Source organism: Lampris incognitus, chromosome 7 (assembly GCF_029633865.1).
Source record: "Lampris incognitus isolate fLamInc1 chromosome 7, fLamInc1.hap2, whole genome shotgun sequence".
Lineage (NCBI taxonomy): Eukaryota > Metazoa > Chordata > Actinopteri > Lampriformes > Lampridae > Lampris > Lampris incognitus.
Window position 1 is genome coordinate 13,183,995 of NC_079217.1, and position 25,523 is coordinate 13,209,517.

Below are 25,523 nucleotides of genomic sequence, written 5' to 3' on the forward strand. Positions count from 1 at the left end.
CCTGGATACTGCATGTGCCTATCAGATCTAGTTGCAGTGTATATGATAGGGTTAACAACTTGAGCTGAGGTCAGACAAGCGTGTTTGTAAAGATACTGGAAGGCTTCCTGAAATACACATCTATTCAGAGACATCAGGAGACATTGGTGTTTTATTGTTTACTCCTGTTAACCACGTGAGTTCATACCTTTCCTCTGAACCGGGAAACCATTACCTCCCCCAAACTGATGACCAAAATGGAGAACACTACCAAAGTTCTGCACTACAAATGGGATTATGAATACTATTATGACTATCTCGACCCCATTATTGTGGATGAGAGCAAGCTGAAATACAACAAATGTGAGTATATTTATGAGTTTACAGAATTATGTTGCCTGTTGTTGTATAACACACCATAATAGTGTTTCTGCTTGTCTTGCAGATTCAATTGTTATAATATTTTGGACAATGTTGGCTGCTTTTGTGGGGCTCCTTTTCTTCATTTTGACTCTAATGTCTCACAATGGAAACCTGCCATGGTAAATACAATGCGTCAACTTTCAAAATCCAACTGCTTTCATTAGAGGTAATAAATGAATTGTATAATTTTCTTGATCAAACGTTGTTCAGCTTAAATACTAAAGCCAAAACCTTTTTTTAAGGGCTCACAGATGCCAAATCAAAAGGAGACCCAGAATTTTTGCAGTGTGATGGCCAGCTGGATTTGATTGGGAGAGCTTCCTTATGTATAAGGAGTCAAAGCAATAAAATTCTGAAATTGAGATGGAAAAAAGTAAACGAAAGTAGGTCTGTGAGGTTTGTGTGTCGGGGGGGTTGGGCAAAAATTCATACAAAGTGTCACACTTACAAAGTGAGCTGAATATGTGATGAGTGGACTGTGATTGCGCTGTATGAGACTGTCGGATCATTTTCACCTGGCCGTGTCCAGAACCTCAACCTCCACTTCCCAATGAATAGCCAAGCGCAAGGTTTCATTTACCAACGCACAAAAAAAACTGTATAACTTCTCCTTGTCATGAGGCGTGTGCATCAGTGTAGATTTTTCAACTTCAATTTTAGAGGACAGCGAAAGAGCGTCTCTATATGAATGTGGGTTTATTAAGTGAGACCCTCATGTAATGTTTGTGACACTTCTAGAAGACTCAACCATTTTGGTGGCATCGAATAATCAGATGGCCCCAGACCTGCTGTTGTCACTGATTGGATCTACAGTTTGTTTTTTTCCCCCAAAGTGGAGTGTGATTTCCTGCACTATATTCATTTATACTGATATCAAAATACACTTTTGAATAAAGTTAACCGCATTACAGATAACTATCAAACTCCACGTCATCAACATTAGCTGACAGGAGAGCTGACCTCTTTCTCTTCCTGTGAATTTCTACAGGTGACTATGCACAAGTGGTGATGCTATGACACAGAAACCATATGTATAAAAATAAGAAAACTCAGAAAAAAAAGACTTACAAAACCCTTTCATTTTCCATTTCAATTACTTTATAGCAGAAACTTTAAAAATGCCAACAATAAAATAAATTTTCCTTTTTTCTCCTCCATAAGAAACATCTCAAGGGAGTAAACATGCTTGAGACTTCCCTCAATTCAGTCTTTGAGAAGAAACAATGTAATTCTGTGATTGCAAAAATCGATACTACTCACAAGCTATATTCAAGTCTTCATGGTGGCAATGTCATTACAAATAGCTTGGATGGCTGTTTGAGTGGGTGAGGATTTAGCGGATTTCGATCTCTTCAGCTTGGTTCCAGTCACAAGGTTTACGTGAAAGAGAAAAAGTTGTGTTGATTTGACTCCACTCCACAACTCATGGGCGTAAAGCGACAACAGCAGCAGCCCAGCCTCTGGAAAACAGAAAACTGCATGAGACTTTTGACGCAATACAATTTATTGTATACTCAGCTTTATGAATGCAGAATGGGGTTGATGACTCAATTTGTGAACTAATGCAAAAAAAAAATGCCAAAACCATCGTTGTAATTAAAATGTTTGAAAATGCTATGTTTAGAAAAAACATTTGACTGATAAGGTAGCCTCTTACCCTTTCTGCACTGATCATGTACATCATCTGACAGACAAGCAGAAAGTACCACTTGATGCAGGTCTTCTGGAAGGTGGCCTTGGAATTCCAGCAGGTATATCATAATTGTGGTAAACAACTCGAGTGTTTCAATCCTTGAAGAAAGACAGGCCTGATTTTGGGCTTCGAAGGCCCGATAGTAGAGTTTATGGAGATCTGCTTTCAGGGCAGGATCAAGTAACAGGACCTCCACAATTTCTTTGTGTGGTATCACAATCTTGTTAAACCACTGCAAGAAGTCTTTTGTTCTGTTTTCATCATACATGCCCTCTACCAAGAACCTGAGGGACCATTTGGTTAGCAGGTGTGCAGTGTCATTGGCCAACTGATTTGGGTCCTGCTTGTCACTTGGTTGGGTCGTCTGACTACTCTGAGGCACAGTGAGAGGATGCACACACTCCCAATGAAGAAAAATGCTGCAGAGGTTGGGCTTACATTCTGTCAGAAGAGTCCGTTCTTGTTTCTTTATCTCAGCGTCATCTGCTGGGTCCTCCTTGAGGGTACGGGCCTGGGAGGAGCCTTTACCTCTGCCCTTAACCCTTCCTGAACCTGAAAGGGGGAGATAAACAAAGCAGTGTTTATATCATGTCAGAAACAAGGAACATGCTCAATTATGAGGCACACAACAGCTTTAAAAACTATGAGTGAATCCAACATGTCTAACAGCTGTAAAGCCCTCACCTAGTACTTCCTTCACTCTGTGTTTTTCAGCCACAGCCTGTAAACTGTTGAGGAGTGTTGCATTGCGGGACAGCGAGGCCCAGCATTGTAGCATGGTGAGGGCTTCAACAGAGGAGACAGCCTTGGGCTCGAGCGTGAGCCAGTTAGCCTGTCTGTTTACACTGAGAGCCGTCGCACGATGCTTTAATGCAGAATCCAGGATCTGCAGAAACTGCTTGAGCTGAGCAGCCTTCCCACCCATCCTGATAAGAAAACAGGCAGTCACCATGAGATCTCAGACGCGTGTTATGCAAGGTGCTGGCTGACATTTCAATCCATTTTCATTTAGATTAGATTGTTTTATTAGCCACACGACCAAGGCCGGTGGAATTTGTTTTCGGTACACATGAAACTCTGCAGCACAACACATACATGTACAACAACAGACACGCCACATATTATCACAAACAATACAGTTACACAATAACAGAAACAAACATATTACGCACAATTAGCGGAATGATAGTATGCATGCCAATGGTGTGTGAGGAGGGGACTATAGGGAGGAAGTCAAAGTCTTGATGGCTGGGGGAAAAAAACTGTTGGTGAAGTGTTTAGTCTTAGTGGACAGTGACCTGTAGCACCTCCCTGAGGGAAGGAGCTGGAAGAAGGGACGAGCAGGAAGTGAGGGGTCGGAGATGATCTTCTTTGCTAATAAAACAATCCAATCTAATTTTCACGACCATCCTGTGTTTTGTTTTTAGCCAGAGTTTTGGTTCCGTTTGCAAAACCTAAACCATTCTTAATGTGTGTGTTTTTTTTAAAATAAAATCCCAATTTCTATGAATTACATTTATATGTTTTGTCTTTTTGTTAATTAGAAAATGTACCAAGTAGGGAAAATATTGATGTTTTTACTTAGTAAATGCAAAGGAAACAACTTCTTACTTCAGATGTTTTATGATGCTGGATGCCACACATAGGAATTCATTTATGAATGGGAGCGGGAGGCACTTTGTTGCTTTCTGAGGTTTCACTTCTTTAGATGATGAGGTGCTGGCTCCATCTATCTGCCTCTCCTTCTGCGCCAGGTTGGTAAACCACAATGAGTGGAGCAGGTCTATGATGGTGCAGAACAGATGCTGGCTTAGATGCCTAGGGAGAAGAATTAAGATGTACTGTGAATGACAAATGCAAAACAAAAATGCAGAGACGACAAATGCATCGTACTTTTGAGCTCACCTTCTTCCCAACATCTGTATTATCCAGGGCAGGAGCCCATGGGCCTTGACAAGGTTATAAGCAGCTTTGTTAATATGGGCAGCCTGGCGCAGTACCCTGATGATTTGGGCCTGGTGGATCATACAAAACATGAAAAACCAAACACTTGATATATGAAGAATGTCCTCCCCAAATGTGATATACCGATCTGCAGGTAGAAATGCTACCCAACATTCATTGGCCAAGATTTCAAAGAGCTGAATTAATTGTCAGAACAATAACAGAAGTATTATGTACTAGCAGAGGTACCCGGCGTTGCAGAGGTACCCGGCGTTCTCACCAAAACAACCAACATGATCTGATCTTTACGATATAATTGATGACGAAATATAGGATAATTATGATATGATACATGTGATAAACAAATGTCGAATAAATGAATCTTATTAACAAAAATTATCAAATGTCAATTTTCAATCCATTCATCAAGCTTCTTTGCCAATGTGTGTATTAATCGCTCAGTGCTCAAGTGCCTCAGGGTAAACCACATTGCATGCCTTCAGGCTAGCATTGACAATGTTATGTGTAGTGCCTCCCTTGACCACTGGAACGATTTGCCGGAAGTCTCCACAAAGCATCGTCGGAATGCCTCTTTCGCAAATAAATCACATTTTTTACTTGGTTTTTGAAATATTTTTTTAACTGTGCAATCCTTGCAAAGTGCTGATTCTAAAGACACCTTTCTTTTTGTTCAACAATGAGTATTTCTGGAGTTTTAAGTGAACATACAAACATACACTCTTGCTTTATATATATATAGAAACATTGGTCTTCAGGGATTACTCACAACTCAAACACTATCAGCATTCACTTTTATAACACCATTTTATTAACAGAGTTCACGTCAAAGAAGCAGTTGTCCATCTCGACTTCACGGTCCAAGTAGGACAACAGCCTCAACCCCTCAACGTGTACCTGGGTGTGCTCATCACACAGGGGACTGCTGCTGAAGCCCAACAGGGTCTGGAAGATGCCTTGTTGGTCACATAGTTCATAGCTGTATTGATCAGTTAAACCTTGCTCAAGCACACCCAGGATCCACTCCCGTTCTGCCTTGTGCTGTGGAAGAAACACAACGCTTCAGTCCCGCTCCCAAGATTGCCTTCACAGAGACAGTTTGAAAAACACCCTTCCGGCTCTAAATAAAATAAACCGCTGTGAAGGTTGACTGCTGTTGATACAAGCAGCCTGGACTGTTTGGGCAAACATTCACTTGACAGGGTAAGATCCTTCAACTGTGACTAAAACCGTAAACAAACGGGTAAAACAAACATTATACAAGCAAAAATCGGTGAAGTTTAACACTTGAATATCATTCTGTACCTCCAAGTCAAAGCTGTAGAAGAGTTTGAAAAACTCGGGAACTCGTCTGAAGTCCAGACTTTGTTGGGACAGCAGGAACTTGTTCAACACCACGTACATATGGTCCTCTGGAGATATCAATCAAACAGACAACTGTTAAACAAATATTCTTATCTAAACACACAATAGGCCAAATTGCAAACGTCAAGGAATTCCAAGATGTAACATTTCCCGTTTATTGCACGCGGACATACCAGGTTTGAGCATCTGCTGGGCAACTTTGGCAATATATGTGGTCTGCACAGAGGGGAGTCTTAGATTCTGCTGCCGAATACCATTCTTCACGATGTCCATCAAGTACAGCAGCTAAGAATAAAATGAGGTTTTATTTAGTTGTATGCCTGAATATGTTGGTATTTTCACATTTATTATTTTTGAATGCAAATGCTACATCTGCCAGTGAGTTTTTCATTTACCTGTCTTTTCTCCCTGAAGAGAGCGCCTTCAAGGTGATGGTAGAAGGAACTCAGCACATAGTAGCCTGCAGCTCTTACCTTAGGGTCATTGCTACTTAGGGCCATGACGGATACCCCAAAGGCATGGCTGGATACAAACTTGAGGCAGTCAACCACACACTCTGTCAAAGACGGGGAGAAAAATATAATTATTCTAAGTATCAACAAGTGATAACAATAATGTAACAACAATAATGGAACACAGCCTACCTGGCTGCAGCATAGCGCTGAACAGAGGCAACAGGAAACAGGGGTCATATAAATTACAAAGGTCCTTCACACCAGCTTCCTTATAAACCAGCTCTTTGCTCTCCTTCAACACAGCAGACATTGAGAAATATGATCACATCTTGTAAAAATCTTGTGCAAATATTTTGTGTCAGAAGAGTCTTATGTGAGCCAAGTTAAAAGCTGGCATCATGACACCAACCTCAGGGCTGATCTGGCGTTGTTGAGGGTAGTGTGCAATGGTGTGGAGCATCCTGTCAGAATTAAGCAGCGCTAACAGGTCCTCAGAACTAGTCTGCTGCCATAATGATGCTCCCAGGCTTTTCCTGGTCTTGTGATGCTCCACTGCTGCTGGACCCCACAAGAGGGACCTGGAGTTCAAAATGAAGAATTCCTTCAACAAACTCATTGATCACCATCACACACACACAAAAAAATGCATGTGATGTGCACAAAGAACACAAAATAAAATTAACTTACTGAAATTTAAGTAGACTTGTGCTGTTCTTTTCATACTCCTGTAGTAGTAGCAACAGTTTCTGATCTTCAAATTGAGACAAGAGGAGGAAGTCCATTTAAACACACAAAAAAAACATTAAACACACATACACACACACACACACACACTTACTTTCTTGTACTTCTATCTTTGTGAGGACCCCTCATTGACTACATTAATTCCTTAGCCTATAACCCTGACCTTAACCATCAGAACTACATGCCTAACCTTACCACTTACCCTAACATTTACATAATCCAAATTCTAACCTTAACCCTAAATCCAAGTTCTAACCCTAAAACGGACCCTTAAAGAAGTGAGGACCAGCCAAAATGTCCTCACTTTGCAAAAATGTCCTCACTCTGATAGTTGAAAACTTGGTCCTCACATTGACAGCAGTACAAGAACACACACGAACGAATGAACGAACGAACGCACGCACACACACACACTACCTTACCTGAAATGCTCAAAGTAGCACCATAGGCCCCCAAAAGAACAACGAAATGGTTGATATTGCAAATTGTTGGGCATTTCTTCACCAGATAGAGAAGAAGTGACACTAATGCTTCTGGAGGGAGAGAAAAAAATATAATATATATTTATATAATCTAGCGGCCTGTCCAGTGTGTATCCCTGCCTGCCGCCCAATGACTGCTGGGATATAAGCGGCTTGGATAATGGATGGAATATATATATATAGTTCTAATATAAATATAAAATATAATATATTTACGAGACAGTGCAAGCTTGTTTCATGCCATAAGCAATCATCAGCTGATCGATTGATGATCAGCTGATGATTGCTTATGGCATGAAACAGGCTTGTATCGTCTCATAAAGAATTTACTCTATTCACTGGATTATTTTGCTCCTTATTTGTTGAGCACTTTCCCTACTGTTGTTTCTTTTAACAAATTATATATATATATATATATATATATATATATATATATATATATATATATATATATATATATATATACATACATACATACATACATACACTACCGTTCAAAAGTTTGGGATCACCCAAACAATTTCGTGTTTTCCATGAAAAGTCACACTTATTCACCACCATATGTTGTGAAATGAATAGAAAATAGAGTCAAGACATTGACAAGGTTAGAAATAATGATTTGTATTTGAAATAAGATTTTTTTTACATCAAACTTTGCTTTCGTCAAAGAATCCTCCATTTGCAGCAATTACAGCATTGCAGACCTTTGGCATTCTAGCTGTTAATTTGTTGAGGTAATCTGGAGAAATTGCACCCCACGCTTCCAGAAGCAGCTCCCACAAGTTGGATTGGTTGGATGGGCACTTCTTTGAGCAGATTGAGTTTCTGGAGCATCACATTTGTGGGGTCAATTAAACGCTCAAAATGGCCAGAAAAAGAGAACTTTCATCTGAAACTCGACAGTCTATTCTTGTTCTTAGAAATGAAGGCTATTCCATGCGAGAATTGCTAAGAAATTGAAGATTTCCTACACCGGTGTGTACTACTCCCTTCAGAGGACAGCACAAACAGGCTCTAACAGGTACTATTTAATGAAGATGCCAGTTGGGGACCTGTGAGGCGTCTGTTTCTCAAACTAGAGACTCTAATGTACTTATCTTCTTGCTCAGTTGTGCAACGCGGCCTCCCACTTCTTTTTCTACTCTGGTTAGAGCCTGTTTGTGCTGTCCTCTGAAGGGAGTAGTACACACCGGTGTAGGAAATCTTCAATTTCTTAGCAATTTCTCGCATGGAATAGCCTTCATTTCTAAGAACAAGAATAGACTGTCGAGTTTCAGATGAAAGTTCTCTTTTTCTGGCCATTTTGAGCGTTTAATTGACCCCACAAATGTGATGCTCCAGAAACTCAATCTGCTCAAAGAAGTGCCCATCCAACCAATCCAACTTGTGGGAGCTGCTTCTGGAAGCGTGGGGTGCAATTTCTCCAGATTACCTCAACAAATTAACAGCTAGAATGCCAAAGGTCTGCAATGCTGTAATTGCTGCAAATGGAGGATTCTTTGACGAAAGCAAAGTTTGATGTAAAAAAAATCTTATTTCAAATACAAATCATTATTTCTAACCTTGTCAATGTCTTGACTCTATTTTCTATTCATTTCACAACATATGGTGGTGAATAAGTGTGACTTTTCATGGAAAACACAAAATTGTTTGGGTGATCCCAAACTTTTGAACGGTAGTGTACATACACACACACATATATACACACACACACACACACACACACACATATATATATATTAACTGCTATGCATTAAAATCTTTTTTCCTGTATGCGTGTTGTTTATTCCACTCCTCATTAGTCGAGCACTCAGCACCATTGACGGTTTTGGAAAAAAACACTATATACATATACATATATATATTTCTGATATAATTACAGAAAAGTGTGCATATAAAAACTAAATGGTTAATTATAAGCAATCCCAAGCATTTTTCTTTTTTATTCTATTTCAAAATAAATATCTACCTTTGGTCTGGGGGTCCCCACTAGGACAATTCTCAGTGCCCAGCATGGTGGGCAGAAACAGAGAGTGGCTGCTGATCATCATGTGAATGGTGGCTAAAGGTAGCAGATCTTTGGGGGGCTCCGTGCCACCATACATCACTTCCAAAAGGTTTTTCAGGGTATCCAGAAAGCAGTGGTCTTTGAAGCGATATCTTGGGCGGGGAATATATTTTTATGCTATTAACAAACATCGAATATGGCACACATTGTAATTTAATCCATTAATAAAATGGATAAAGTGTTGTTGAGTGTCTTACTTAAGTCCAGTCTTGACAAAAGTGTTCCAGTCAAATGGAGTGATATCATCGGTTAAAGTCTGAGCAAAAGAGATAACTTATGAGATACATGAAATAAAATGTATATATAAAATGTATGACGGTATGAGGAAAGCAAACCCACCAGAATATTTTGCACCCTCTCTAGGATGCTCTCCTCCTGTGCTGATGGGGCATTAACATAGTCTTTAAAGTGACTGTAAGAGGAAGTTAGCCACTTGAGGGCAGCAGTGACCACAGATTTCCTCCAGGTTTTTTGTTCCTCTGGAAAATCAGTCAGCTTCTCACCAACAACATCTACTAGCTGCCACCTAGAGGGACAACTCAGTTAGGAATACCCTTTTGGCATTATTAAATTACTTTACATTTAGGATGTCCTATATGAAAATGAGAGATTTCTGGAAGACATTACCTTTCAAAACCATCTATCATTTGAAGGGCTGTCGGCAGGTTTTTGATGAACTCCTTGATATCTTTGTAATTTGAACCCAGCTTTATCAGGCTACCCAGAGTTTGAGCATGTTGAGCCAGAGAGTCTGCTGTATGGTTAACCAGTACAGTGTTGCACAACTTGGTCAGCAGAGCTTGCTTCAAGGCTTTGAGAACATTTGTTTTCACTGCAAGACATTGCGAGAGGAAAAAAAAATTAGCAAAAAATGAGCAATAATCAATTAGGCAATAATTAAAATGTCTCTGTTTTAGTACAAACCGTCTTTGGGTCTGGCAGGATCCTCCCTACTTGCTGTCTGTAGGTAGGCATGGATTAGCGGAAAGTAGGTGTCTGTTTGGCTTGAAAACCTCTCCAGGTTGGCTGGCTCCAGGCACCACAACTCAAAGCAGAGGCGGTGGGTTGAGCAGTTCTCCAACAAGAGAGAGCTGATGGCCTGGGTAGCTGGGAGAGGCCGCTGGATACAGTGTAACAGTACATCTGTGGGAATGAGTTTGGCACTGCCCGGCTCACTGGACAGTATCTGAAGCAGGAAGGCTTCCAATGTGGGGCTGGAGCAGGAAAGTAGCAGGGTGCTTAGGCCTTGGATGTGTTGCTGGGACAGAGGGAGACAGTGTTCCTGGGAGGTGTTGGAGTTGCTTTCTGTGAGGACCTGCAGGACTGTTTGACCATACGCACTGAGCTCGGCTGATGTGCCACCATCACCAGAGATGATGAGACACTCCTGGGGAAGCAGTAAAAAGGTGGAGACCACCTCCCTCGAAAGACATGGGTCCATGTAGCTGTGCAGAGACAAGAAGGCTTGGACAGGCTGGGATTGTCTCTCTGGTGCCTGGGAGCCCTTCTCCAACAGCTCTTTCATCACAGCCCTCCCCACAGCTCCCAAGTAGCTACACAGGAGATCCAGGTGACCCATGTTGTGAAGGGTGGGGCCGCTGATCTTCAGCAAGGCCAGAATGTCACCACTCAGCTGGGCACACAACTGCTTCAGCCTGACAGGGTTCAGAGAGTGAGGAGGCAAAGCAGCGAGCTCCAAAGCCAGAAACCACTGCTCCAGACATGGATGCTTGAAGATGGAGTCAAGTGTATCTGCAATGATCTAAACACAAAGTGTGTCGTATAAGACACAGTACCTTTTAAACACAAGTAAAACAATGAACCTAATATCATCAACTTAAGTTTGGCATGTTGCAAGTTTTTCTTGCCTTGTCAACGAAAACCTCATGAGCTCAGTTTTTGTGATGCGAGATAACCCTAACCATAGCGAGGGAAGAGAAATTTGTTGGTTGGCTTTATGAGGCTAAGTTTTATTCTCCAAGACAAAAAAAAAAAAGACTAAAAGTTTCAAGAAGCAAAACTTGGATTTGCTGATGACCTTGCTGGTCGATCAAGTTCCCCAGCGGAACAATGCAATTTTGAATTAAAAGAATATAAAATCAAGTTGCCCTTACCTGCTCTTTGTTGGTATCCATTGTAAATGACTGGTTGACCTCCAGGAAGAGGTCTGAGCCCTCTTGAGGGTCCCCTGCCACTGGCTCTGAATTTGTGGTCTCCTGGAATCCTTGCAGCTTGGTCACCAATTCCTGCAGTATTCCCATTAAGGCCCGTAACACTGGAATTCCTTTGTCTTTGGGTAACTGTATGAAGAAATAACATACTCAAACAAATATAAAAGCCTTTAGCTCAGCCTCATTTACTCATTAGGTTGGCTTTTGTACTTACTGTGCCAAAGTTGTCCACTGTGGATTTGATGTAGAGTAAGGTCTGCTTGATGACCAGTGGGAACTCAGCCATGGCCATGGTAGCCAGAGACTCTTCCATGTTCATCCTGAAGGAGTCCTCCAAGAGAGTGATGGGGTCTTGGCTATACGCTTCTCTGATTGATGCAGTGAAGGAAGCATGGGCTAGTAGTTCTTTGGAATGGCATTCAGATGACTTAAACTGTGAAATACAGGACAAAATAAACTGGTTTTTCAAAAATGTAGAGGTCATTTTTGCACACTACCATGTGAAAAGTATCCCAACAGTAGAGAACACTAACCAGTTCCTCCCGACACTGTTGGGGCAGCCATTTCGAGTAATAGCCATGAAGGAGCATGATGGAGGGGTGAGGATCAGCAGTGTGTTCGGAGGACACAAACTCTTTATCGTACTGCAGTAGAGCCAGACAGAGAGGGAGTGGTTCTCTCTGCGAGTGTAGCACGTCTATGAGCACTGCAGCCATGTACTCACATATCACACCTAGGTTAGAAAAAAAGGTATAGGCAACAACATCACAACAGCAGCCAAGAAAGGCCATAGCACAACCATCAAATGTTTGGGGCAGAATAAATGGTTCCCAAGACGGCAAAATACCATCACCTTAACCACTTCTTGTTTGAAAAATAAAACTTACTAGTTAGCAGTTGCCAAGATTAAATGGATATATATACCATGTAACAGTAAATTTAGTTAAGTAACACCTGCACACTTTAGAAAACATGTTTTGAGTGGAAAGCTCCTGTGAGAGCAATTCAAAGGCATTATTTTACATATAGAAGAACAGCGGGATACTTGCTAGAAAAAGTAGAAAACTAGTGGTAGATAAAGCTGAATCCATATAGACAAAGGCACTCTAGACACCGAGGGGAAAAGGAGCTGAGAAGTGAATTAAAAAGCCTTTTTTTTTCTTTTCTTTTCTTTTTTTTTAACATGGCTTTGAGCTGACCCATTTCAACCAGAGGGCTCCCTCAGGACCTTTTAAATTGTGTATGTTCTTTGTGGAGCCATCTTTTGTCCTGAGGGAGACCTCTTTGGTCACAGTGCGTTGGCTCATGGCAGTAATTAAAGGCTTTCTGAATCACTTTTCAGCCTCTTCCCGCCTCAGTTTTTAGAGTGGCCTTAGTCTGTGCAAATACGGTTTCATCTACTTCCAGTTTTCTACTTTTTCTAGTAACTGTCCCACTGTTTTTCTAGGGTTTTTTTCTTCTTGTTTTTCAATGAGCATTTAGAACATTGTGGACTGTACACTTTGAGACTGTTTTAATTTTGTTACTAGAAGAGTTCCCAGGGCTATTGTTGCCAGCATTATCTTAAGTGTCTATGCATTTTATAGACAAATTAACAGACACATTCCACAGCCTATGAAAGCATTTTCAGATTCTTCACCATCAGCTTGAATAGTGGTCTTTTAAGCGATGTAGATGCCATTTTTTCCCCTATTTTTATTTATTTTTAACGGTCAAGTTTTAGGAAGATCCATTTTACCCTTCTCCTTTGGCAGCTTGTTGCGAGCCTCCAGAGCAGCGGGCACCACTGCACTGAAGGGGAAAGTCTGAATGATGAGGTCTTCGCTTAGGGCTGGCCCAAACTCTTCCATCTCTCCCTCATTGCCATCCATGATTACGTCGACCATGTCTAGCACATCTAGAGGACAAATTCAGTTAGGCAAAATGGGGTACTAATTCATATTCAAGCTTATAACAAAAAAAAAACAAAACAAAACAACAACAGTAATAGCATCTTCGAAGTCCCCACCATCTATGTGTGAGATGGGGATACTGACAGCATCTCCTTCTTGGCCACTCAAATTAGTGAGAATGCAGGCTGCCTCCTGAACCAAGCCGGCGACCTTATCCGTGTATGTGTAAGGATTGCATATCAGTCTCACCAGCACCTGGCGAGAGAACAGAGAATTTCGCTAAGAAAAATATTTAATTGCAACTTGGGTTATTTCAGTATTGCTAAATTGCACCAATGTATCATTACAAAACTGTGCCAACCTCCATTAAGTGTGCCCATTTAGCACAATATAGTGCATTTTTCAAGGGTTTAACTATGCTGTGTGTCACATCATGGGACGTTAATGTAATAACTGCCTGACCTCCTTAAGTCAGCTGTCTGTAAGAAATGGTCGTCACATACTAAATAGCCAAAAAAAAGCCTTTCTAAGCAAATCCCTTGACATTCATGGCTTTTACATGGATATTTGGTTATGATGTCAATTATGTGACACAGACCTTTTCTCTAAATGTGTTTTTTCTTTGCCCAGGAAACTCAAAACAATGAATTCAAGCAATGAACAAGCGAGGCAAATGTAAGACTAGCCACATTGATAGCCTATCTATTTAAGGATCATAGTAAAGTTGCATACATGCAAAAAAGAGAAGGGGTGCTCCAAAATTCACTGTATAACAGCACTTTGTCCTGAGTCTCTGTTGTCTTTGCACTTGTTAGATGCTGCAACTGGTGCCTTTGTTTTGCTTTTCTCTTATTAATACCCTTTGGGGTATTAATAATGATTATCTTATCTCTTAAGGAAGATATAAACATTGAAGTAAAATAAATAACCAAAAAAATTACTTAAGACATTTGATTTTTTTTCCCCAAAGAAGCAAAAATCAGCCATGTTTTTGTGCAATTAAAACAAAAATAAATATTATAGTATTTAAGGAATGCAGCATTTATTTGTGAAGCTTACTTGTTTGAGTCTACCTGTACTAAAGTTCACCTCTGGACCTACAGTAAAACAAGCACCCAGCACATGTTTGACACATCTTGTTTGGATTTACACCTGACCAAGATGACCCCTTTCCCACTTATTCTGGATTGTTCCAATTATCTGTTCAATCTGATCATTTATTTACATCTGAACAATATCAAAAACAGGTTTATTAGTTATTTACTTGAAAATAATGCTTAGATGAATAAGCGGTTATCTAACAATTAAAAGAAACTGGCTCACCCTTTCCAGGAAGAGGATGACGGTCTCCTGCTGGTCTGACTCCAGTCTAGCCAGGTGATCGAGCCACACTTCAAGCTCTCTCCAGGTGTGTTCGAAGACACCACTGTCTTTAAGCACCTGGATGTAACAAATATGAAACATAACCGCACATCAAAATACATCAGCTAGGATATTATTCGCTTGACTGAAGTTAACAGGATGTAGACACAGTCTCCCACCTTAAAGGCCATTTCCGAATCATAAACCTCAAGCAGTCTTTGTAAGTTTTCCAAAAACATGATTACGCTTCAGACTTGTGCAGATAATGGGGCAATACTATCTCCTTGTTCGAGAGAGCCCCCTGTGATCAAGTTGGGTTTCATACCAGCAACAGCCACCTTGCTCTGCTGAAGTGTCCTAGAGCAAGACCCAACTTCTTGCTCATTGCAAGATGTTCTGATAAGAACAAAGTTCTTGGCCAAAGTTAAAATACTGCTGATCCGAAGGGAATAAAATGCTTTCTTTACGCCACATTCTCATTAAAAAGTGAGGGTAAGAAAAGTCTATGCCGGAGCAAAGCATTCTAGTTCACAGTGATGGGGCTGGCCCACGGGCAATAATACGAATTAGGCTATTGTTGAACTACTCATAATCTGAGACATTCTGTAAATTTGTCTAATCTCTTTAGAGGAAAGTCAGTGGGAGTCTTATTGGGCTATTGAGTATGAAGTTGTGTCAATACTTGGTTGGGGAACAAATTACTACTATTATTACCCACCATAAAACTTGCCCTGCTGAAAGCTTTTTAGCCATTTCAAACATTAAAAATTAATTAACAAGAAAAAAAAATTAAATCACTCAAGAACAGGAAAGAATGAATTCAGCTGTACCGCCATGAGAGAGAAATAAAAAAGAAGCATTCTCTTACTTTGAGGACCAGTGTCTGTGTGAAGGTTTTCAAGCGGCTGTTACTGCTACTGCTAAACATCTTGAGAAGCAGGTAGAGAACCGACTTCTCCCCAGATGCTGACTCTATATCTGCAGTGTCCTTGAAGAGTCAGAGGTTTATTTGTCACATAATTCACGTACAAGTACAATGGTAAACTCCAAAATTGTGCAACAAAAAGAAGTAGAACACAAGTAAACAGGAATTAAATTTAAAAAGGTTATAAAACCGGCAGTATACAAAAGGTATCCTCTGATAAATATCTACAAATGTATAAATAATATACAAATGTGCAAACAGTCCGTATGAAGGAATTTTATGTACATATGTATTTATATTTATATACACATACATTGTGCAAAAGGAATTTAAGTGTCAAAGGCAAAGTGGCATACAAAGTGAAATACACAACAAAGGAGACATAGGTTACAAGGAACAACAATTTTATGAACTACAACAATCATTGAAAATGAAACAACAAATGGTGACCTTAATTCAACAGTTGGTAACTTCTTTACCTGGATACGGAACCAGCAAAACTTGCTCGCAGGAAGATCCAAGGCTAGCTGGAGAATTTGATACTGCAAAACAGGAGCAACCTCTTCCCTCATGCCTTTCTCTGAAACGATCCCTGGGGAAGTTCAAAGAAGAGATTAGCCGTTGAAGGCCTTTTCACGCAGAACCCCAACAAAACTTCAAAATTAAACCTGCCACCCGCTCTGTGGAAAAACAAATTACCTTTCAACAGCTTGCTAAAGTCAAATTTGCACTGACTAACAAGATGTGGCACCACCTTCTGGTAGAGACATATGACCTGGAGAATAAGAGCCTTCAGCAGGATGACCTCAGCACTATCAGCACCTGCTCGGCATAAAGAAACAGGAGTCAGTTACCCTCTAGTCCACAGTACTAAGTCAGAATAATCAATCAGCTTGAACTCCTGATGTTATTACCTGGGATTTCTGCTTTAGAATCCTTCTCTTCAGCGCTGCCTTCCTTCTTTTCCTCCTTTCCCTTATCATCTGCCTTGTCCTTTTTTGTCAGTGACTGCCACTTTGACACAATGCCTGTCATATCTGGCAAAATCTGGAAGCAAGCATAACAGAGGAAGTAAGTGATTTTATATACTGTGGATTAGAACACTGGCATAAAACAATGAAAACTACATCATGGCTTCATAGTGCTATAATGACACGTGTTTAAGGATACCTTGCTTAGAGCCTCTCTGTATTGTTGCACCAACTGCTCCATCATTTCAAGAGTGTACATGTCTGAGCCCTGCCACACAGACTTATCCAAAAGATACTCGACATTCTGATGGGCTCTTTTCAAGATGAAGGACATCATGGAGAGGGTTGTGTGCTGCATCGCTGTGTTGGCAAACTATCAGATACAAGAGGGGCCGAGACTTAAAGAACACTGATAAATGGATTTCCAATTTTTGTGAACCAATGAAGGTATCCCAGTGAATACTGGACTCTTACATTAAGGCCCTGTGTGAAGAATGCCTTGTTACAGACAGGAGGTACAGATGTCACCATAATCATGGAGAGCAGGCGAGGTAGCGGAATGACTTCATGAGTTTGGAAGACTACAGAAATCTGTGGCTGAGCCTCATAGATCTGAAACAGAAAGACATAAAGGAGAAGTATTACTGGTAACCCTATAATTTGCAGGCCATTAATTATGTAGTAATTGTGAAGAAATTGCTAACAAATAACAGTAAAGAAAAATCAGTAAACTCAATATAAACTGTAGTAGTATAATTACCGGCAAGTATTGTGTAATTTCAAGTAAAATTGTATTAACTTTTCATTGTCTACCATGCTTTGTTTTGATTTTATGCTGTCTGATACGGTGCTGCTTGTTTTTTTACCATGTTCTGCAAGGTGTCCTTGAGTGCTCTGAAAGGCACCCACAAATAAAATGCATTATTATTATTATTATTATTATTATTATTATTATTATATCATTATCATTAAAATTAAAGCAGAATAAACAGGTTAGGTCAGTAATTATAAGGGAACTAATTGTTATACCCCACATACAGGGTAAAACAGATGGGTCGTTTCTTCACATTGCTAAGTAATTTCTTAGCAATTCCTTCACATTATCATTATTATTAATAATAACAACAACAATAATAATAATCATTACATTTATATAGCGCTTTTCTATACACCCAAAGCTTTTCACATTGAAGGGGGTAACTCACCTCAACCACCATCAATGTGTAGCACCCACCTGGGTGATACACAGCAACCATTTTTGTACCAGAACACTCACTACACATCAGCTTAAGGTGGAGAAGGGAGGAATCATTGAGCCAGTTACATGGGGGGAAGATTAGGTGGCCAGATGGAGAGAGCCAGGTTGGGAATTTTGCCAGGACACCAGGGAACCCCCTATTCTTTGTGATAAGTGCCATGGGATCTTTAATGACTACAGTGAGTCAGGACATTGGTTTAACATCTCATACGAAGGACGGCATCTCCTACAGCACAGTGTCCCCATCACTGCACTGAGGCATTGGGATTTTTTGATATTTGTTGTTTTTATTAGGACCAGAAGGAAGACTGCCCCCTACTGGCCCATCAACACCACTTCCAGCAGCAACTCGGTTTTCCCTGGGAGCTCTCCCATCCAAGTACTAGCCAAGCCCATACATGCTTAACTTCGGGCATTTGGCAGAGCCAGGGTACATGTCAGTATGGCTGCCGGTGACATTACTACGTAATTTATAATTATAATAATAATAATAATCTTCATTTATATCACACTTTTCTGAACAGCATTACAAGTTGCCTTACACAACAGGATAAAATAATGCATGGTCAAGATAAAACAACAAAATACAATAAAAATATAGGAAATAATGCCAGATCCGCTTCACAGAACAAGGTAAAACATGGTCAGGCTAAAGTCACAACAGCAAAATTAAAATGAAGAGAATTAGAACCGATAAAACAATTAGGATAAAAACAATTAAAACAAGGAGATGAAAGAAAAATATAAGAATATAAAGAATAAAAAATGTAAATTATAAAAGTATAAGATATAAACAATATAAAAAAATAAATAAAAATCGGGCAACAACAGATTTACTATAAAAAAGCCTTCTTGTAAAAAGTAAGCTTAAGAAGTGATTTAAAAGAAGGCATTGAGTTTGCTAGCCTAAATTCTTCTGGTAGGGAGTTCAGAGCTGTGGGGCTCTTACAGAAAACGCCTGGTCACCTTTAGTAACAAGGCCAGCTGAGGGGAACAGTTCCTGCCTGAAGAGCACAGGCAGCGACCAGGCCGATGGGGTGTGAGTAAATCAGTGATATATGTAGGAGCGAGGCCATGTAGGGCTTTAAAAGCAATTAGTAAAAGTTTAAAATCAATCCTATACCTAACAGGTAGCCAGTGAAGCATTGCAAGAATGGAAGTGATGTGTTCATGTCTCTTGGAATTTGTCTGTCAGTCTGGCAGATGAGTTTTGGACAAGCTGGAGGCAGGAGATGGACTTTTGACTGAGTCCTGAATACAGTGAGCTAAGTTAATCCAGACGTGATGAGATGAATGTATGGAAGATATTTCCAAGGTCCGTTTGAGATAGAAAATTCTTAACTTTTGTGATGTTCCTAATTTGGAGAAAGCAAGACTGTACTACCTTGGTGATTTGTGTGTCAAAACGGAGCTAGGAGTCAAAAAAGACACCCAAATTGTGGGCAGAGTGCTTAACATTGGAGGACAGGTTCCCTAGATTCTTTTCCAGGTCGCCAGTTAGGTTAGGGGGGCCGAATAAAAGGACCTCAGATTTGGACTCATTGAGCCGGAGGAAGTTTTGTGACATCCAGCACTTAATATCGGAGAAAGATCGTATGTGTCATTACCAGTAAGCGGGACATAAAGTTGGGTGTCGGCCGCATAACAGTGAAAATTAATATTATGATGACGGATGATCTGACCCAGGGGGAGTATGTAAATGGAAAATAATAATGGACCAATAATTGACCCCTGGGGGACACCACATGCGAGGGGGGCTGGGGATGAGGAGAAGTCTCCAATTATAACAGAGAAAGACCTGTCAGATAGGTAGGATTGGAACCAGGCAAGAGCAGCATCCTTAATGCCAACATGTTTTCCAGGCGATTTAAAAGGATGTAGTGGTCAACTGTATCAAAAGTGGAACTCAAGTCAAGCAGAATTAAAATTGAGCCAGCACCAGTCAGCGGTGAGCAATAAGTCGTTGGTAACTTTAATGAGAGCTGTTTCTCTGCTGTGGTGGGTACGGAATCCTGATTGAAATTGCTCAAAAATACTGCAACTATTCATGTGTGTGATTAGTTGAAGAGCAACAGACTTTTCTAAGATTTTAGACAAAAAAAAGGTAGATTTGAAATTGGTCTAAATTGCTTAGAACAAGAGGGTCGAGAATAGACTTCTTCAGGAGAGGTCGGACTACTGCGTGTTTAAAACTAGATGGGAACACACTGGTAGACAGTGAGCAGAAAGAATTTGTAGGCCAACAGTGTGAAATACCTCTTTCAAAAATTTAATGGGGATGGTGACCAGTTGCCAGGTGGAAGAGTTCAAGTGGTAGATTAAATCTTCTAATAGAGAATTTGGCTTAAAGCGAGTCAGACTGTTGGCGGGTTCAATGCAAGTGGGGAGATTTCTTCACAATTACTACATAATTAACAGCCTGTAAATTATAGGGTTACCATATTACTTTCTAAAAGAGATGAATAAGTTATTGGTGAGCATTGAAATATCAGCAAAATAAAAAGGATGAAGAAGTGAATTCATTACCTTTTTGAGTAAATTGACATTGTCCTGCCAGGTGGTTTTGGCGCGTGGAGTGTAGGAATATTGAGTTTCCTTGAAATATCTGGGCAGAACATCAGGACTAGCTTTGAGTATATTGATCACCAGCTCTGCCACAAGTTTGTCCTCTGTGGCCTGCTTTAGCCCAACTAAGAATTGAAGTAAGACAATGTTGCCAGCTCTGGAAAAAACAGTACAGTCTGGTATTAATAAAAGGGTTTTCAGGATGAGAAAGGTAAAGTCACGGTCCTCAGGATTTCTTACCTTCCAGCTGTTCCAAAGCTGGGATCATAGAAACTGATTCCATGTTTACGGGAGCAGCACAGGTCCACAAGAAAATTGTGAACAAGCTCCCGGATTACCAATATCCCACCCTGCTCTGGGTTATCAGCCATCTTCAATCAATCAATAAAAATGACAATAACAATCATAATAATAATTAAGCCACATCAAAGATAGAGATAACGATTCTGTGGCCTTTGCAACAATGTAAAAAATTAGCAAGTTGTGCATCACCATCGAATCATCAGTGCTTGCATCCACAATCCCATTCCATTTGTATAGAGATGCTATGTTTGACAGAACAGCAGGTGTGAAGAAACGCACTTTCTGCGTTTTGCTTAAAGCCTTGTTTTGTACAACCTGCAGAATGAATCAGAATTAGATTTACATGGAAAAAAGATGGGGTGAGCACAAAAAGATAGCCAAAAGCAAATGGCCCAACTTACTTTCATCTTCAGTGTGGTTAAAACCAGATTTACTATGGAGAGCCGATCCTCCTTCAGTCCAGAACATATAATCTCTGGCAGGAGCTCTGATATACCAAATCAATAGTTTAGCAGCAAATTAAGATACAGTAAATTGTGTACATTTTATTCATTATCTCTAATTGAGTCTACTACTACTACTTTTGGCTGTTCCCATTAGGGGTAGCCATATCAGATCATCCATTTCCATCTCTTCCAGTCCTCTGCATCTTCCTCTGTCATGCCAGCCACCTGCATGTCCTCCCTCACATCCATAAACCTCCTCTTTGGCCTTCCTCTTTTCCTCTTGCCTGGCAGCTCCATATTCAGCACCCTTCTCTTAATATACCCAGTATTTCTCCTCTGCACATGTCCAAGCCATCTCAATCTTTCCTCTCTTGCTTTGTCTCCAAACCATCTAACCTGAGCTATCCCTCTAATATAATCATTCCTAATCATGTCCTTCTTCGTCACTCCCAAAGAAGATCTTAGCATCTTCAACTCTTGCCACCTCTAGCTCTACCTCCTGTCTTTTCATCAGTGCCACCATCTCCAAACCATACAACATAGCTGGTCTCACTGCATCTTGTAAACCTTCCCTTTCACTCTTGCTTGCACCCTTCTGTACCAAATCACTCCTGACACTCTTCTCCGCCCACTCCACTCTGCCTGCACGCTCTTCTTCACCTCTCTTCCATACCCCCCATCACTTTGAACAGCAGACCCCAAGTATTTAAACTCATCCACCTTCGTCACCTCTACTCCTTGCATCCTCACCATTACGCTGTCCTCCCTCTCGTTTACGCATATGTATTCCCTCTTGCTGCTACTGACTCTCATTCCTCTTCTCTCCAGTGCATACCTCCACCTCCCCAGGCTCTCCTCAACCGGCTCCCTACTCTCACTACAGATCACAATGTCATCCGCGAACATTGTAAGTCCACGGGGACTCCTGCCTGATCTCATCAGTCAACATACTTTCTATCACCATTGCAAACAGAGCCAATCCTTGATGTAATCCCACCTCCACCTTGAATCCATCCATCATTCCTATCACATACCTCACGACTGTCTCACTGCCCTCATACATGTCCTGCACCACTCCTACATACTTCTCTGCCACTCCCGACTTCCTCATACAATACCACACCTCCTCTCTCGGCACCCTGTTATACGCTTTCTCTAAATCCAAAGACACAATGTAATTCCTTCTTACCTTCTCTATACTTCTCCATCAACATTCTCAAAGCAAACATCACATCTGTGCTCGCTAATCATCACGTCTCCTCTTAACCTACCTTCCACTACTCTTTCTCATATCTTCATGCTGTGGCAGATCAACTTTATGCCTCTGTAGTTAATACAGCACTGCACATCACCCTTATTCTTGAAAATCGGCACCAGTATGCTTCTTCTCCACTCCTCAGACATCTTCTCACTTTCCGAGATTGTGTTAAACAATCTAGCTAAAAATTCCACTGCCATCTCTCCTGAACACTCCCATGCCTCCACAGGTGTGTCATCTGGACTAAACGCCTTTCCACTCTTCATCTTCTTGATAGCGGCCCTCACTTCCTCCTTGCTAATCCACTGCACTTCCTGGTTCACTATCCCCACATCATCCAACCTTCTCTCTCACTCTCTCTCTCTCTCTCTCTCTCTCTCTCTCTCTCTCTCTCTCTCTCTCATTTTCTTCATTCATCAGCTCCTCAAAGTACTCCTTCCACCTTCTCAACACACTCTCCTTGCTTGTCAGCACATTTCTATCTCTATCCTTCATCCCCCTAACCTGCTGCACAGCCTTCACAGCTCGGTCCTTTTCTCATTCCTTAGTGTCCAACCTCTCACACAACTCACAAATTATTATTATTATTAGTATTATCACGTCATTATTTTTAATTCAGTATCAGTTAATAATTCATATTAACAACCCATAGCATAACATTACCTTTGACCTCTAACAATTGTCCAACTGTTGCATTATCACCAGACACCAAGAAGGAGAGAGCAAACTGAATAAAAGCCATGCGAACATCAGGTTTTCCCTGGAATAAAAAAAAGATGGCTTAGTAGAATCATCATTGCACATTTAAATGCACATTAAAAATGACAGCAGGATCTCACCCTCTTGTCCTTTCTCCTTGCCAATGCAGACAGGCCCTTATTAAAGTGAACATGGCTGAAAACTTCTCTAGCAGCATCTGGACCCTGGGACACCATGGCAGACAGAAGACTGAGACACTGTCGGACAAACCTATCCAAAAGAGGAAAAACCAGGTCAGGGAACGTTTGTTTTCCATAGTGTTTATAATAAGTTACATGATGTCACTATTTGATGCCTTTATACCTGTAGTTTTCAGAATAGAGGGAGGTTTGAAGATTTTTCATGAAGCTGGAAACAATCTTTTTCACGATATTGTTTCCAACTGGGAGGAAGTGAGAGAGGTCACTGGCTGTTCTCAGTAGGATCATCTCCAAGCTCTCAAAGATCAGCATCACCTGTATAGAAAAACATAGACCACATCACGGGGGCGATCACAATCAAGCTTCACTTGGATGTGAGGGCATATCCGTCTGATTTGATCTTACCTGGTTTTCCATTTTCTTGTCATCCTCCAGCAATTTGAATATTTCAGCACACTCCATAGAAATTTTGATATAGCCTTCAACCACGTCATACAAATCTAAGCATGGCAGTTTCCTTGCCGTGGATACGAATTTCCCCAACCCTGTAGATTGGTACATCATAAGGCATCATATGAACAGAAAGCTGCAGAAAGCAGTATAAGATATTGTGACATTAACTGCACAGAAGTAGAAAATGGTGGTCGTTATGATGTATTGATTGGGGTTTTTTTGTTTTTTACACAAATTTTAATTCAAACAGTTTGTAACGCAACCCATTTATATTCAAACTCACCCTTCATAGCTTTGGTGGGCTCCCTCAGCATCGCTTTAAAAACGGTACCATTGAACTCTGCGACTTCCTCCTTTTTTAACTTAGCGTTAGACTCGCCGGAGTCCTCGCTGCGACGTTTCTTACTCATGTTTTCACAAGAATAACAACGACGACAGAGACTAACTCCTTAAATTCTTCACACGCAGGCGTTGCGTCTCTCATCGATAAAACACGTTTCAACATAAACAGTAAATGGTCCGGCGAAATTGTCTTCCGGACGAGCAACGTTGAACGTTGTACTTTGGTTCCGGGTTGTATACCGCGTCTTATTCGTACGTGCGTGCGTGCGTGTGTGTGTTGGATAGGTTTTGATACTGAGCCCTGTACCCTGATGAATCCAGACCAGTACTGAATCCCTCTCCACTAGCCTAAAGGTCTTGCTTGGGACCCATGGATATATTTCCCTTTCTCCAAATGGAGTGTCCCTATGGAAGCCCGTTTCTATAAGTGTCACTGTGTCTTAACTTTGTGATTTATTTATTTATTTTCATGGGAGAGAGAGATCCCTCCTCTGTTGCTCTCCCTGAGGTTTCTTCCTATTTTTTCTCCCTGTTAAGGTTTTTTTTTTTAGGGAGTTGTTCCTTATCCGATGAGGGGGTCTAAGGACAGGATGTTGTGTTGCTGTTATGCCCACTGAGGCAAATTTGTAATTTGTGATATTGGGCTATACAAATAAAATTGATTTGATTTGATATTTTTTTCCTCAAATTCTCATGAGCTCACACGCTGGGTACATGAAACTTTGTCACTTGACTGAAGAAACACATTCCACCTATAACAATTATATTTTTTATTTGAACTACAGAATCCTATCTCTTTAATCAATGTTGAGATTATTTATATTATTATTATTATTATTATATATCAGAAGAGCTCTCTGAGGCCTTCAGAAAGAAGGTTATGGCTGCCCATGAGTCTGGGAAGGGATTTAAATAGAGTGCCAAACAACTGGAAATCAATCATTCCACTGCCCAGAAGATAATCTACTAGTGGAGAAGAATTCAAACAACTGCCAACGTGTCCAGGCCAGTCTGTCACACCAATGTCTCAGCCACCGTCTCTATATTTGTAAGTGTCCAAGGCCTCCAGAGTCTCTGAGAACAAGAAGGTGGTGTTCTTCCCTCAATATTGTTGGATGCAGCATGCCTCTTTCAGTCACAGAGAACCAGCGTTTCTTACACTTCCATGCCATGTGTGTGTGTGTGTGTGTGTGTGTGTGTGTGTGTGTGTGTGTGTGTGTGTGTGTGTGTGTGTGTGTGTGTGTGTGAGAGAGAGAGAGAGAGAGAGAGAGAGAGAGAGAGAGAGAGAGAGAGAGAGAGAGAGAGAGAGAGAGAGAGAGAGAGAGAGAGAGAATTGATTAATTGTAAAGCGCTTTGAGTGGCTGTTGCAGTTAGAAAAGCGCTATAAAAATGCATCTTGATTGATTAATTATTTTCATTTTGTTTCAGAAAAGCACACTTTTGTTTGTTTGCTTTTTGATGTACACTCAACATTATTTCATGTCTCCAATGCAAAAAAAAAAGTAAA

General features: G+C 40.7%; 1 protein-coding gene across 1 annotated transcript; it reads right to left on the reverse strand.

Annotated features, from left to right (window-relative positions):
• Positions 1-1,489: 1,489 nt before the first annotated feature.
• On the reverse strand, positions 1,490-24,120 carry urb1 (URB1 ribosome biogenesis homolog). The gene is made up of 39 exons (XM_056283124.1): positions 23,958-24,120; positions 23,627-23,766; positions 23,385-23,536; positions 23,162-23,291; positions 22,986-23,082; positions 21,020-21,105; positions 20,808-20,933; positions 20,556-20,686; positions 20,277-20,472; positions 16,967-17,104; positions 16,692-16,865; positions 16,436-16,568; positions 16,221-16,343; positions 16,001-16,113; positions 15,465-15,584; positions 14,558-14,674; positions 13,351-13,489; positions 13,081-13,239; positions 11,876-12,075; positions 11,557-11,775; positions 11,286-11,471; positions 10,096-10,933; positions 9,799-10,003; positions 9,511-9,697; positions 9,369-9,427; positions 9,073-9,263; positions 7,044-7,154; positions 6,565-6,628; positions 6,287-6,455; positions 6,067-6,169; positions 5,818-5,978; positions 5,596-5,707; positions 5,363-5,469; positions 4,955-5,098; positions 4,001-4,110; positions 3,707-3,913; positions 2,780-3,021; positions 2,060-2,647; positions 1,490-1,862 (listed from the first exon to the last, which is right to left on the reverse strand). Exons 1-39 carry the CDS (start codon positions 24,082-24,084, stop codon positions 1,672-1,674), a joined length of 6,795 nt encoding a protein of 2,264 aa, XP_056139099.1. The 5' UTR covers positions 24,085-24,120; the 3' UTR covers positions 1,490-1,671.
• Between the last annotated feature and the right edge of the window lie 1,403 nt (positions 24,121-25,523).

What these genes read in the sequence shown, in the direction of transcription:
- urb1 (XM_056283124.1), bottom strand. Translation starts at nt 24,084, where the DNA reads ATGAGTAAGAAACGTCGCAGCGAGGACTCCGGCGAGTCTAACGCTAAG. An exon ending in AGCTTTGGAACAGCTGGAAG is followed by an intron (nt 20,473 to 20,555) that starts GTAAGAAATCCT and finishes TGTTTTTTCCAG; the next exon opens with AGCTGGCAACATTGTCTTAC. An exon ending in ACAAGTCTACTTAAATTTCA is followed by an intron (nt 6,456 to 6,564) that starts GTAAGTTAATTT and finishes TTTGAACTCCAG; the next exon opens with GTCCCTCTTGTGGGGTCCAG.